The sequence below is a fragment of the Gobio gobio genome, assembly GCF_949357685.1.
Source record: "Gobio gobio genome assembly, chromosome: 23".
NCBI classification, from domain to species: Eukaryota; Metazoa; Chordata; class Actinopteri; order Cypriniformes; family Gobionidae; genus Gobio; species Gobio gobio.
In genome coordinates this window covers 485,260-499,341 of record NC_137119.1, presented here as the reverse complement: position 1 = coordinate 499,341, position 14,082 = coordinate 485,260, and the positions used below count along the sequence as shown (strand labels likewise).

General features: G+C 39.5%; 1 protein-coding gene across 2 annotated transcripts in view; it reads right to left on the bottom strand.

Moving 5' to 3' along the window:
* Window positions 1-7,784: 7,784 nt before the first annotated feature.
* The window catches only part of cdh19 (cadherin 19, type 2), a 29,505-nt gene continuing 23,207 nt past the window's right edge, over window positions 7,785-14,082 (bottom strand). The window contains exons 12-13 of one of the 2 annotated variants that reach the window (XM_079805850.1): window positions 13,330-13,371; window positions 7,785-9,453 (exon numbers count right to left, since the gene is read on the bottom strand). In XM_079805850.1, coding sequence (XP_079661976.1) covers window positions 13,358-13,371 — 14 coding nt within the window. In that variant the 3' untranslated portion in view covers window positions 7,785-9,453; window positions 13,330-13,357. The remainder of the gene's footprint in view (window positions 9,454-13,329; window positions 13,372-14,082) is intronic. The other variant, XM_079805849.1, reaches the window with a different exon arrangement.

Sequence of the window (14,082 nt, the reverse complement as noted above, 5' to 3'; positions counted from 1 at the left end):
CTTATCCTAACATTTTTCTTTAACATTCTCTTTCTAACATTTTTCAATGTACATTTATGAAATGCACTTTCTGTGAAGCTGCTTTGAAACATTGTGTATTGTGAAAAGCGCTATACAAATAAATTTGAATTGAATTGAATTGAAGTTATTACTCTGCATAACATCATTACGGCAGCTCTACATTCTTCAACCAACATGGTTTAAGTGACGGATCTGCGACACAGGTACAGCGGTTTCGGACAGACGACTTCTCGTGGCAGTTTTAATCTTATTCTGGATGCTGAAGCTGATCTGATGCACCACCGGCTGGACGAGCGAGGGAATTACAGGTACAAGTTTTTACAGTGGCAAGTTACAAGAGTAATCTGTTCAAATGGTGGATGCCCTTCAGATTTTTCTAGCTCTGCTTGAAAAGAAATCAGCCAGTGACGGTCAAATATCTGGTTAACGCGACCTATGATGTGATCTGAACATGAAACACTGAGAGCGATTAAACTACTAAATCCTGATTGAGCGCTGAGAAATGCTTCTACAACGCTGTAATGATACAGGGTGAACTTAAACCTGTGTTGCTGAAATACATATTTCATGATAACGTTGCTTTATTTATGAACCCACACACACACAGTGCTGTCAGGATCATTAGGGCAGGACTCATTTTGGGAAACAGAGAGCCCGATAGAGCAGAACTGCTGTGTGTAAGTGCTGTCTGTGTGTAAGTGCTGTCTGTGTGTAAGTGCTGTCTGTGTGTAAGTGCTGTCTGTGTCAACATGATAAACAAACGCACGCATGCCACCCACACACTGCAGCCCAGGCATGATTAATGATGACAAACACATAACACACTCTAAACTGAACTTAATTATACGCTTCACGACCTTTCATTATTAAAGGCTGGTCTTCATTTTGGCATTTCATCTCAATACCAACATTTGTAAGATTTAGTCAGTTAAAACACTGTATTATGTTTAATGTAAAACTTTTTGTGTCTATTTGTGACATATTGTTACTAGTGATATTAATTTTGAATTTGATATTTATTTTAATTCATGGGGTTATTATTCAGTAATTCCATGAGTAAGACGTACATTTCAGACATTTCGCTATGAATTAAAACCTTTAGGCTAATTGAGTGAACCGTTACATTTTAATTCACAATGTGGCCACTATGACATTAAATTAAAACATGTGCAATTAAATAAAAAAATTAGTGCTGTCAAACGATTAAAATATTTAATCGCGATTAATCGCATTAATGCCATAGTTAACTCACAATTAATCACAATTAATCGCACATTTTTTTTTATTCTAAATGTCCCTTGATTTCTTTTTGTCCCATTATTTTTTCTTATTTTAATGCTCTTATCAACATAGAAAAGTGGATCGGCTTGCTTTGTTCAAATGTTTGTTTTATTGAAAACAACATTGGCATACTGTAGTGTTCGATTTCACACCAACATTCTCACTTGAAGCAGTCATTCACACTTGGAGCAAATAATCGCTCACACAATGTAACACTGTCCATCAATAAAAGGGTGAAAAAAAATACTTTGTTGCACAAACAGCCCCTTCAACAGCCCTTTCTAAGGGATCAAAACAGGGTGATACAAAATAAAATTACAAAGTGCACATGCAAGGTAAACTAGGACTCCGCCTATAGTGCAGTTAAACCAGGGGTCGCCAACTAGCGGACTCCGGTCCAAATCCGGACCGCGAAGCCTTTTGACGTAATGAAACAGTTAACGTTGCAATGCTCACTGTTACGTTCAGACCCAGACGCGCGGTCAAGCATGCAGGTGCGTTCACACCGGACGCGAATGACGCGACATGCACGCCGCTTAATTCGCGCCGCAGAATGTCTATTTGCGTCTTTGCATTGACTTAAATCACTCGCGCAAAACGCTTCATTCGCGTCCGGTGTGAATGCACCACCAGAGCAGAAAGCAGCGCTCAAGACAAGCACTTTTAGTTGAAGACCCCTGAGTTAAACCATGGCATAATACGTTTCTCATTTCGGCGTCTCACGCTTGCCATCCACGTCTACTCTTTCAATGGCCCACAAGTGTGGGCAGCCGCAGCGTGCCTGATGTTTTGTTTCCGGTCTAGCTACATCCGGAGTGGTGTTGTAGTTTTTCTAACGTTACTAGTTGCTGCAGCAGCATGTGAAAAAACTACAAAGTTTGTTAGACCAAAAAGAACGTTAATCTCGCGATAAAAAAATTGACGCCGTTAAAATAGGTTTGCGTTAACGTCGTTAATAACGCGTTTAACTGACAGCACTAAAAAAAATATATATATACAACGATCAGGCATAACATTATGAGCACTGACAGGTGAAGTGAGTAACACTGATGATCTGTTAGTGGGTGGGATATATTAGGCAGCAAGTGAACATTTAGTCCTCAGAGTCGATGTGTTAGAAGCCGGAAAAATGGCCAAGCGTAAGGATTTGAGCGAGTTTGACAAGGGCCAGATTGTGACGGCTAGACCAGTGGTTCTCTAACTTTTTATACCAAGTACCACCTCAGAAAATATTTGGCTCTCCAAGTACCACCATAATGACCAACTTTAAATTACAGTAGTGTAGTATGCCTAACTATTCAGCTACAGCTCTGCACAGTTCAAAAACTAGGCAGTTTATTCCTAATAGGAATATTTATTGTTGTCAGCCCCTTTAACATTGTAAATACACTGTTTGTACATTAACACTACACTGTGCTTACATACAGGTAGATAAAATAATTAAATAAAAATTTGTTGTAAAGTTACATTAAAACTGTACTGTACTTAAATGTAAAACAAAAACTTTACTAAAATAAAGATTAAATAAAAATGTATGTTTTAACATGAATGTATTATTCCTCTGCGTACCACTAGAGGCAGCCTGAGTACCACACTTTGAGAACCATTGCCATAGACTGATTGCCAGTCCATCACAGGGTTCACACACAGACACACACATCCGCTCACACCGACGGCCAGTTTATGCTGCCCTCTTCACGTATACTGAATGTCTGTAGATTGTGTAGGAAACCTAGCCTGACGTCGTCATACTCAATTCTAGTCAGAATATGAGTCTGATCTGCTCCATTGGGCTGTGATTATGGGGCGTGTTTCAACCGAACCAGGAAAGACCTCAATTGGATAGACCTACAACCAATCAGAGCAGCGGAGCGACGCATAACGTTACGTTAGGTGTCAAATGTCAACAGAACTCAACTGCACTGTGTTGCCATGTCCGCGGGTTGAAGCGACCCCAATTATGTAATATACAGACCCAGGAATACGATTTTTTAGCTGCCAGCCCTGCCAAAATAACACATATTTTACCCCCCAAATGCCTTTTTTCCCGGAGAACCCCCCCCTGGAAAGCTATTGGGCTTGTTTTTGGCTAGTTTTGAGGAACGTTAGCAATTGGGCGGGTTTTGTTGTAAAAACTTGGCAACCCTGTGACTGCACGCACGCTGGAATAAGTAGCCTAACGTTAGAAGAAAAAGATGTGTAAATGATCTTTGCCGGTGTTGTAAAAAAAGAATTTAAGGATACACAGAGTACTGACCAACACCATCATCATTTCTGAGAGAAATAGTAAAGGTGAACGCATATACGAACAAGTTCTCCGTTTAGGATTAGAACAAACTCAACCCAAGCGCCTTTGATGACGTAGATGATTACGTTAATGTTGATGATCTGTCCATCATCGTCTAAAGCCCGCCCTGACAATTTCATTGGTCCGAACAGTTTCTGTTCAGGCATAATTACTTCTCTACCAATCAAGTCCAGACCGAACTGCCCGAGTAAAAATGTTGTGGGCGGGGCTAAGTTCGGCTGGCATCCAGGCTATAGGAAACCAGCACAGAAAGGGCTCGGCCGGGACTCGACCTGCTGTGAGGAGACAATGGGCCTCGTTTGTAAAACGTTGCATAGAAACCGCTTCTATTTGCTCTTATGAACACTTCTCAAATGTGCATACATGTGATTCAGAGAACAAACATACAAACAAAGGTGCATACGCCTCTCTTCCAGATGTGAACATTTATATAGTGTCAAGAAAATGTATGTTAACCACTTGGAGAATCTGTGAAAATGTGAATAATTTTAACTAAATAAAAGAGATCATAAAAAAATGCATGTTATTTTATATTTAGTACTGTTCTGAATAAGATATTTTACTTAAAAATGTTTACATATAGTCCACAAGACAAAAAAAAAAGCTGAATTTATTAAAATAACCCTGTTAAAACGTTTATGAACCATTAATTATCGATACTGTGTGTCGTTCCCTGGATGATCCGCGGCTGTTTTTGTGTTTTGTGTTGGTTGTTCATGAGTCCCTTGTTTGTCCTGAGCAGTTAAACTGGCCAATGTTCTTCAGAAAAATCCTCCAGGTCCTGCACATTCTTCAGTTTTCCAGCATCTTTTTCATATTTGAACCCTCTCCAGCAGGGACTGTATGATTTTGAGATCCATCTTTTCACATTGAGGACGATTGAGGGACTCAAACACAACTACTAAAAAAGGTTCAAACATTCACTGATGCTCCAGAAGGAAACACGACGCATTAAGAACCGGGGGGTGATGTATATATCTGTCAGTGCAAGTGAAAGTTGTGAAATAAGTTTATATAGTTGATTATATATATACATATATATATATATATATATATATATATATATATATATATATATATATATATATATATATATATATATATATATATATATATATACATATATATATATATATATACATATATATATATATATATATATACATATATATATATATATATATATACATATATATATATATATATATACATATATATATATATATATATATACATATATATATATATATACATATATATATATATATATATACATATATATATATATATATACATATATACACACTAGGGGTGGCACGGTTCACAAAACCCACGGTTCGGTTCGTATCACGGTTTTCGGTTCTGTACGGTTCTTGTTGTTGTTTTTTCTATTAATCGTTAACACTCCAGAAATTTACTTCAGCATATGATATAAAGCTTAATTATCCACAATTAAGGATACAGTATTTTATATCATGTAGAAGTTGTTTCCTAACTGACTGTCTCCTGCTTACGCTGTCTACAGAGTCAGACACATTGGCGTAACTTTTTCATGTTAATCATGTTAATTTTGATCAGAAGAATGCACTGTGGCTTTAATTCCGCGTGAGCAGCTGACCTGATTAACATGAAAAATAACACATTTCAACATGAAATCATGTCGTGAAGTGTTCTGTGTGTTTCACAATCACCATATGACATCCAGCGCTGTGAAAAAAATTATAAAATACATGAAAACACAACACTACCAGAAGTTTTTGCCCAAACTTCAAAGGCCTGTTTAAATTATTCAAACTAGAAGCATATCTTAACTTTAATGTTACATTTATCATGTGAACTACTTATATGTGAAGTATGTTATATGTGTGTTTGGGACAGACAGAGGGTAACACGGTCGCATTTGCAGCAGATACGCTGCCCATCATAATTCTAAGCACAACACAGACAGGAGTCAGAGGAGAACACCGGAAAATGTGACAGAATGGACAAAATTAGTCTGTATTTGCAATATACGAGCGGCACGAGCCACGGTTCAGATGCACAAGACAAACGCTGCCAGTGTGTGAATGCACGCGTGCGCCCGCTCTCCAAACCCGCTGCTTCTGCCCTGCCAACACACTGCTTGCGCGAGCGGTGTGAAGCTGGCGTTTATACGACGCTGGCGCATCCTCCAACATCAGGCAGCCTTCCTTATCTCTCCCACTTGCCATTTCTACACTTGACATGACCTGCAGCACTCCCGTTTTACTGTATGTCCACACATTCTTATTTTGCGCGAAAAGGACACCCAATGTCTGAGGTAACATACGGGCACGAGGCTACATTGTGCATGCGTCGAACCAAGACAAGCGAACCGAACGGTTCGGTTTTTTTTCATATACCGTGCCACCCCTAATATACACTCACCTAAAGGATTATTAGGAACACCTGCTCAATTTCTCAAAAATGCAATTATCTAATCAACCAATCACATGGCAGTGTCTTCAATGCATTTAGGGGTGTGGTCCTGGTCAAGACAATCTCCTGAACTCCACACTGAATGTCGGAATGGGAAAGAAAGGGGATTTAAGCAATTTTGAGCGTGGCATGGTTGTTGGTGCCAGACGGGCCGGTCTGAGTATTTCACAATCTGCTCAGTTACTGGGATTTTCACACACAACCATTTCTAGGGTTTACAAAGAATGGTGTGAAAAGGGAAAAACATCCAGTATGCGGCAGTCCTGTGGGAGAAAATGCCTTGTTGATGCTAGAGGTCAGAGGAGAATGGGCCGACTGATTCAAGCTGATAGAAGAGCAACTTTGACTGAAATAACCACTCGTTACAACCGAGGTCTGCAGCAAAGCATTTGTGAAGCCACAACACACACAACCTTGAGGCGGATGGGCTACAACAGCAGAAGACCCCACCGGGTACCACTCATCTCCACTACAAATAGGAAAAAGAGGCGACAATTTGCACCAGCTCACCAAAATTGGACAGTTGAAGACTGTAAAAATGTTGCCTGGTCTGATGAGTCTGGATTTCTGTTGAGACATTCAGATGGTAGAGTCAGAATTTGGCGTAAACAGAATGAGAACATGGATCATCATGCCTTGTTCCCACTGTGCAGGCTGGTGGTGGTGGTGTAATGGTGTGGGGGATGTTTTCTTGGCACACTTTAGGCCCCTTAGTGCCAATTGGTCATGGTTTAAATGCCACGGCCTACCTGAGCATTGTTTCTGCCCATGTCCATCCCTTTATGAGCACCATGTCCCCATCCTCTGATGGCTACTTCCAGCAGGATAATGCACCGTCACAAAGCTCCAATCATTTCAAACTGGTTTCTTGAACATGACAATGAGTTCACTGGACTAAAATGGCCCCACAGTCTCCAGATCTCAACCCAATAGAGCATCTTTGGGATGTGGTGGAACGGGAGCTTCGTGCCCTGGATGTGCATCCCACAAATCTCCATCAACTGCAAGATGCTCTCCTATCAATATGGCCAACATTTCTAAAGAATGCTTTCAGCACCTTGATGAATCAATGCCACGTAGAATTAAGGCAGTTCTGAAGGCCAAAGGGGTCAAACACAGTATTAGTGTGTGTTCCTAATAATCCTTTAGGTGAGTGTATATACATATATATATATATATATATAGGCTAGAGACCCGAACATGTAAGGTCACATTTTTAAAGCTTTATATCTATTTATTCCACAGCTTGTTGCATATTATCTGTATAATATTCATTTAAAATAAATGTTTAATCATTTATAAACTAAAATTGCTTGTGTGTAATGAATAAAGGCTATATTCATTATATATATCATTATATAAATCAATTATAAATCATATAAATTTATTATATTAGGTAATTATCATTAAAGCCAGACATTATCTTTTTTATCATACAGTGGCCTTTAATTTGGAGTAAGCGAAACTGGGGGAGTGACTTTATTGCATAAGACATGTCACTTTGCTTACAGCTGATTGGTCCAGTTTGAGATCTCTTATCCAGAACATAACCTGTTCCAGAGCAGGCTAGCTGTGGAGCTTAAGTTACTATGACGATGAACACAGCGCAATCTAAACTTACCTGGCTAGAAACTGGCTTCATGGTTCAGGCCCCAGAGCGTTATTATTGCATTAAAGGATATGACATGATTCATCTTGGATTATTTATTTTTTATTTACAACAAAATAAGCTAATTCCCTGCACAACAAATAGCATTGTAATATAACAAAATAATGTGTAACAACGTTTACAGTGGCTTCATAAATTAATAAACAAACGTTAAAAAGCAAAACACACCTGATGCACATTCTTTGTTCTTCATTTTCTAGAAGTAGATAAAACCCTTGTGTAGTTTATTAAGAGAAGGTGCACCGCCATCTTGGTCCAATGGAAGTGGCTTGAATCACCGGACGTCATGAACACGAGCTTCCCACGAGGACTTGAACACACCATTTGACTTTTAAATGAACCAATTCAAATAGAATATTCTCTGATTACATGTAAGTGTCCCCATCACCTCGATAAACACAGCATCAAGCTCATCAAGTTCATCGAAGTTTCATGGGTTTTTTTGGAAGAAGACACGCTGTGAGGATTTGACCTCAGAAGAAAAATCTGATCCAATGCAGTTTGATCCTAGATTTCTGTCGAGTAACTCATTTATTACTTACATGAGTTAATGTATTATTTTTACATAAATTAACTAAGTTCACTAGTTGGGCTTTTCCCCAGTTATGTTGCCAGATATAAATGAATTACATCAAGGGAAACATATTGAAAAATGAAACACACAGGCAGAAATAAGTCACTATTTACTTCATTCAAATGCCAAACAAAACAAGGATTTAAATTGTATCTATGATATAAAAAATATTAGACCAGTGTTTACTGTAAAATACTGAGTTTGTGAATATCTGCTCAGATTTAGATATATTGGACAACATTTATTTTTTTTACTTAATATAAAACATTGGTGTGATAATACATACAAAGCATATGTGTGTGTATGATGCTTGTCCTGATTTCGCAGAGTTAGACGCGTTCCTGTTTCAACATATTTTGCGCGCGTTAACAAGGACGTTAAACACCACAGCACTCAACCATCAGATGCTCTTGAGATATATATAATATAATTCAATTATTATAATGTTCCCTAGATATGGATGTGTGTATGAACACATGAATATTGGGGCGATAAAGGACCATCATATCCATTTAGCGTCTCTGCAATATACATTCCCTGATGCCCGAAGAGTTTCAGAAGTAGTGGAAGAAGAACAGGGGTCGATATCCTTTGTTTTGACCCCTTACTCCAAGACTTGTAGGTATGATGATAAAAGCCACAGAGAGAGTAGTTATTTATCCTCAGGTCAGAAGAAAGTCTCTGCATCTGCTGCTCCCAGCCATGGTGAGAGCCGTAAGAGCTGTGGCCCCACATCACGAGTCACGCAAGGGTCCAATATGGCGGACTCCAGCGAGCTCAGGGAGCCTGTGGCTGACCCCGTCCCCTCAAAGGCATATGTGTGCAGGCAGTCAAAGGGGGGGGCATAGGGGTCTTCATCTGCCTCAGACAGCCGATCAATAATAAACTGTTGAAAGACCCCGTCTTCTGGGCCAATGAGGTGAGAGTACCGGAGAGACATGCGGATACTGGTCGCGACTTCTTCCCGACAGAGCTTGCGCTCTCGCCGACGCGGATGCCGAAGAGGAACGGTTTGACTGGACTCTGGGACTGCAAAACTCAAGATTTTCTCAGAGAACTCCTCTGTTTCCAGCTCTTGTGTTGCCATTTTCTCCTGCCGTAGTGTCTTGTATTTTCGCACAGCTAGGGTTAACGTGGACAGCACTGCAGGGCAAGCCGGAAAGAGAAGTAGTGTTACTACACTTTTGAAATGAACACTTTTTAAACTGGATATAATTAAGAAAATCTTACCAGGTCCAGGATTTCATTAAAAACATTACAAATTAAAGGCACAATATATAAGATATTTGGATTACAATGCAGGATCAGGATCAGGATCGGGGCCTATTAAGCATTGTTTTAACTGATCGGCAACAGCTATTCTAAGCCCGATCCTTTATATTACATCCGCTGTCATGCCGTTGTTGTGCAGTAGGGGGCGGTATGCAGCTTCAAGTTGGTTTACCAACCATCAACCGCCTAGCCTGACAAGCCAGACCAACAACAAGATGTTGGGTCTGGAAACTCACCATTGACAGGGCTCAATCCGAGGGGTGGGATAAACGGCTGTCTTTCAAATTCCCTCTGCACGCAATTGGATAGCGCCATGACCGCCACAACCAATCAGAGCAAAGAAAAAGGTGAAGCCGAGCTAACGTTAGTTGATAGACTTTCGTCGTATCCGGTAGGCAAAACTTCGAACACATCTTCCTTTCTTAAGAATGACTTCAGTGCCGTTCTTTGTTCTTTTCTCAAAGAAAAGCTTAACTCCAAGTCTTCCAGAGTCGCGGCCAAAACCGATTCAAAAGACCGCTGTTCGTCAGCTTTGTTTACGAGTAGCACGCAGAACTTCCGCAACTCTGCCGTGACGTGCCGTCATTATGTTAAGCCCGCCCACCGACTCTACACACGCTGTGATTGGCCTGAGCAGAGTTTGGTTTTTCCAGCTCTCAGCTCTACCGAGAGTTGCTAGACTACACTTGCGGCAAAATACATTTTCTGCCGCTAGGGTGCGTCTAGATTTCTAGGCTATCAACCGCCATTAAATGGAAGAGAAGAAGCTCATGTGCTCTAGAACCAATGCATGTTCTAGCACGTCACACACGCACGCTCAAGCTTCAGTGTTTAGCATATTTGATGCACACTTTTGTAAGGAAATCACTCAAATGTAATTTATTTACCATTTATTTTTAACACACTAGACGCTTGAATACAGTGCCCTTCACTTATTTTGGCAGCTCTGGTAAATATGAGCAAAGGCGGCTTTAAAAATAAATCTGCATTGTTTATCCTTTTGATCTTTCACTCATAAAAATTCACATAAATCTACGACGTCATCAAGCTAAGTTTTTGTTATTGTGACCTCTACTGGTGAAACTTACATACTGTGCCTTTAATGTAATGATAATTCATCTCCCTAACAACATTTATTATAGGAATGCCAGCTAAAATAATGTTTCAGTTTCTCTTTGAGGCACACACCCCATTTCTTTATATCACATGACATTTGAGTTTTAAGGTAAACCATTGGTGACAACCAGAGCCGGCCCAAGGCACAAGCGAATGAAGCAGCTGCTTAGGGCCCCCTTGGCCACCAGGAGGCCCCCAAGAGCACATGAAATTACTTGCCGCATGTTACTTTATTGAAATCGTGAAATTGCCTCTTACTAGATAAACTGAACTTTTTTTGAAAAAGTTTTCTAATATATGCACGGATTGATTCTGACAATCGAGCTCGCAGCACCATTGGCTGGACACCATTCTTTGGCTTGTTAGCCAGAGTTCAAAGTCCATAGTGCGAGAAAAAGAACTTGTCAGTTGCCTGGTACATTTTTTTATGCATGGCTGGATTTGAGAATGTGATATGGTTTAGTGTGATATCTTATCTGATGTGCTGCATGGTTTGGACGGAGTAGGCTATTCAGCATAGCTTTCAGTTTCTGTTCACAGTATAAGCTTCTCTGCAAGTAGGCCTACGATATGTTTGAGTCGTTCAAAATGATAATTTGGGAACGCAACGCAACATGCAGCAATCATCTTCCCATATTCGTAATGAGAATCATTTATAAATCTGTTGTCAACAAAAAGAAGCACTAAGGTCTTCCTGCGTGTTTCTGCCAAAATGCAAGCTGTTTAACGTTTGAAAGAAATCCATCAACATTTCTTGTTTTTAAAAGAAGTCTCTTCTCACCAAGGCTGTATTTATTTGACCAAAGATACAGTAAAAAAGACAGTAATATTGTGAAAAATTATTGCTATTTAAAATAGCTGTTTTCTATGAGAATGTATATAATAAATTGTAATATATTCCTGTGGTCAAAGCTGAATTTTCAGCATCATTACTCCAGTCTTCAGTGTCACATGATCCTTCAGAAATCATTCAGATATGATGATTTGCTTAGGAAACATTTATGATTATTATCAGTGTTGAAAACAGTTGTGTAATTGTCTTTTTAGGGTTCTTTGAAAGCTTTCTGAAAAACTTTTTGAAAAAATTGTGAGCACATTCAGCATAAGAGTCTGAACTGTAAAACTTTGAATATTAAAGTGCAAGTTAACATCTGACCACTATTGTGGGTTTGCTACCATTACAATTAAAAACCGTATAAGGGTAAAAACATGACAGGCAGATAAACAACACAGCTACAACTAATCAAATTGATAATGTGTGTGCGAATTATCAAGAACTGACAATAGCCAATCTTACTGGTGGCACCGAGGAGCCCCCAAATAAATTTCTGCTTAGGGGCCCATAAAGGCTTGGGCCGGCCCTGGTGACAACAGAAAACTGACCAAGTTGTACACAAAAACAAAATGCTACATTATCACAATGCATGTCTGTAGAAATGTATGTGACGGCAAATACTTTCAAGATCAGATCGAATATGTTACCGCAAGAGCAGCCACACATTAATGGATCAATGCCTGCTTTATTCATTTCATCTTTGTCCATCATTAGTCAAGACGTCACCTTTATCTCTATAGCGCTATAAAATAAAGTTTCAAAGCAGCTTTACAGAGATAAACAGGAAAGTCCATTTTGAGCTGAGAAAATAGTTTTAAATGTATTAAATATTAATGTTAGCAGGTGCATGATACAAGCTTTGGTGGAACCCTGTCCTGACTCAGATAAACTCTGTCCATGACCACACCTCAAGCCCCAGTTGGGATCAAGGTAATGAGCGGGTCAAGAACTATCGGTCATTGGCCCCAGAAGTGACCGTGGAAACACAGCTATTGTTGTTGCTCTCAGGACCAGACGGGCCTCAAAACATTTGCTGATACTATTAGTCTAGATTAGGTATGGCTAAGATCTCAAGGCTTCATTAGGTCTAATTAGGTCTATTCGAGGGTCCCAGTTGGGTAACATTTTCTCACCTTTTCCATGACTGGGTGTAGGGTTAGGGTTAGGGTCCACTAAATGCCTATAACATCATGTATGCCTATGTTAAACTTGATTACTCTAGTGCAAAACAGCACATTCTCAAAGAATTCTGCTGAGGAAATCTCTTGGTCTACATGAGTTTCCTACAGACACTACACTACAGTCAAACTGTCCCCTGTATAGATCGAATACAGTTTTTGAACACAAATTTTGTTCCCTCCGATACAGGATCATTCAGGACATTTGGCAACCCTAGCTAGTAGTCCAGTTCTTTGTACAAATGCACATCTTTAAACATATGGTTAGTGGTTGCTTGGGGATACTTTTGTATTTCTCAGCCAAATATAACAACATGTACCTTAAGCTGTTGTTAACTGATGCACCACTCATCAAGAACACAAGTAAGCAATAATGTATAGTCAGCTGGTCATTTTCACCAAATAAACTCCGACAGAGTGGTCAGGGGAATGACTTTGATGAGGAATGCTCATGATGTTACACATCTGCAATCTCATTTGCAAACAATATGTAATTAGCATTATGACACTTGATCAAGCATCAGTGTTATTATATTAGTGTGAGGTCACACTGGTTTATCATTAAATTGATTATGAGAGCTTATTAGATTATCCTGTGTTCACTGCTGTCATACTTGCCTGCTTGAAGCTTGAAGAATATTCCTCATTAACACAAGAGCTCTGCTAGAAAAGAGAGTCTTGTGATTCAGCACTAACACAACCACATATGTATCCCACAATTCAGCAGACATCTATCCAGGGCTACATATGGACCACTTTAAAAAGAGTGTCTTTGAATCAGACGTCCTTAAAGGATTAGTTCACTTTTAAATAAACTTTTGCTGATAATTTACTCACCCCCATGTCATCCAAGATGTCCGTGTCTTTCTTTCTGCAGTCGAAAAGAAATGAAGGTTTTGGATGAAAACAGTCCAGGGGTTTCCTCCATATAATGGACTTCAATGGGCTCCAAACGGTTCAAGGTCCAAATGACAGTTTCAGTGCAGCTTTAAACGATACCAGACGATGACTAAGGGTCTTATCTAGCCAAACCATCAGTTTCTGCCAGAAACCGAGCAGTATTTATGCTATTATTTTACCTCTTAACAGGAGAAACGCGATCGTCTCTGAGCTCTGCCATAACTTCCGCTAAGTGAGGTCAAAATATGAGCGTGGTCATAGATATATCGATAATAGATGCCTCATTCTACTGATCCGTGCAAGCGCTAATGAGGCATCTACGTATACATCTATGACCACGATCAAATTTGACCTTACTTAGCGAAAGTTATGGCTGAGCTCAGAGAAGATCGCGTTTCTACTGTTAAGAGGTAAAATAATAGCATAAATACTGCTCGGTTTCTCACAGAAATGGATCGTTTCACTAGATAA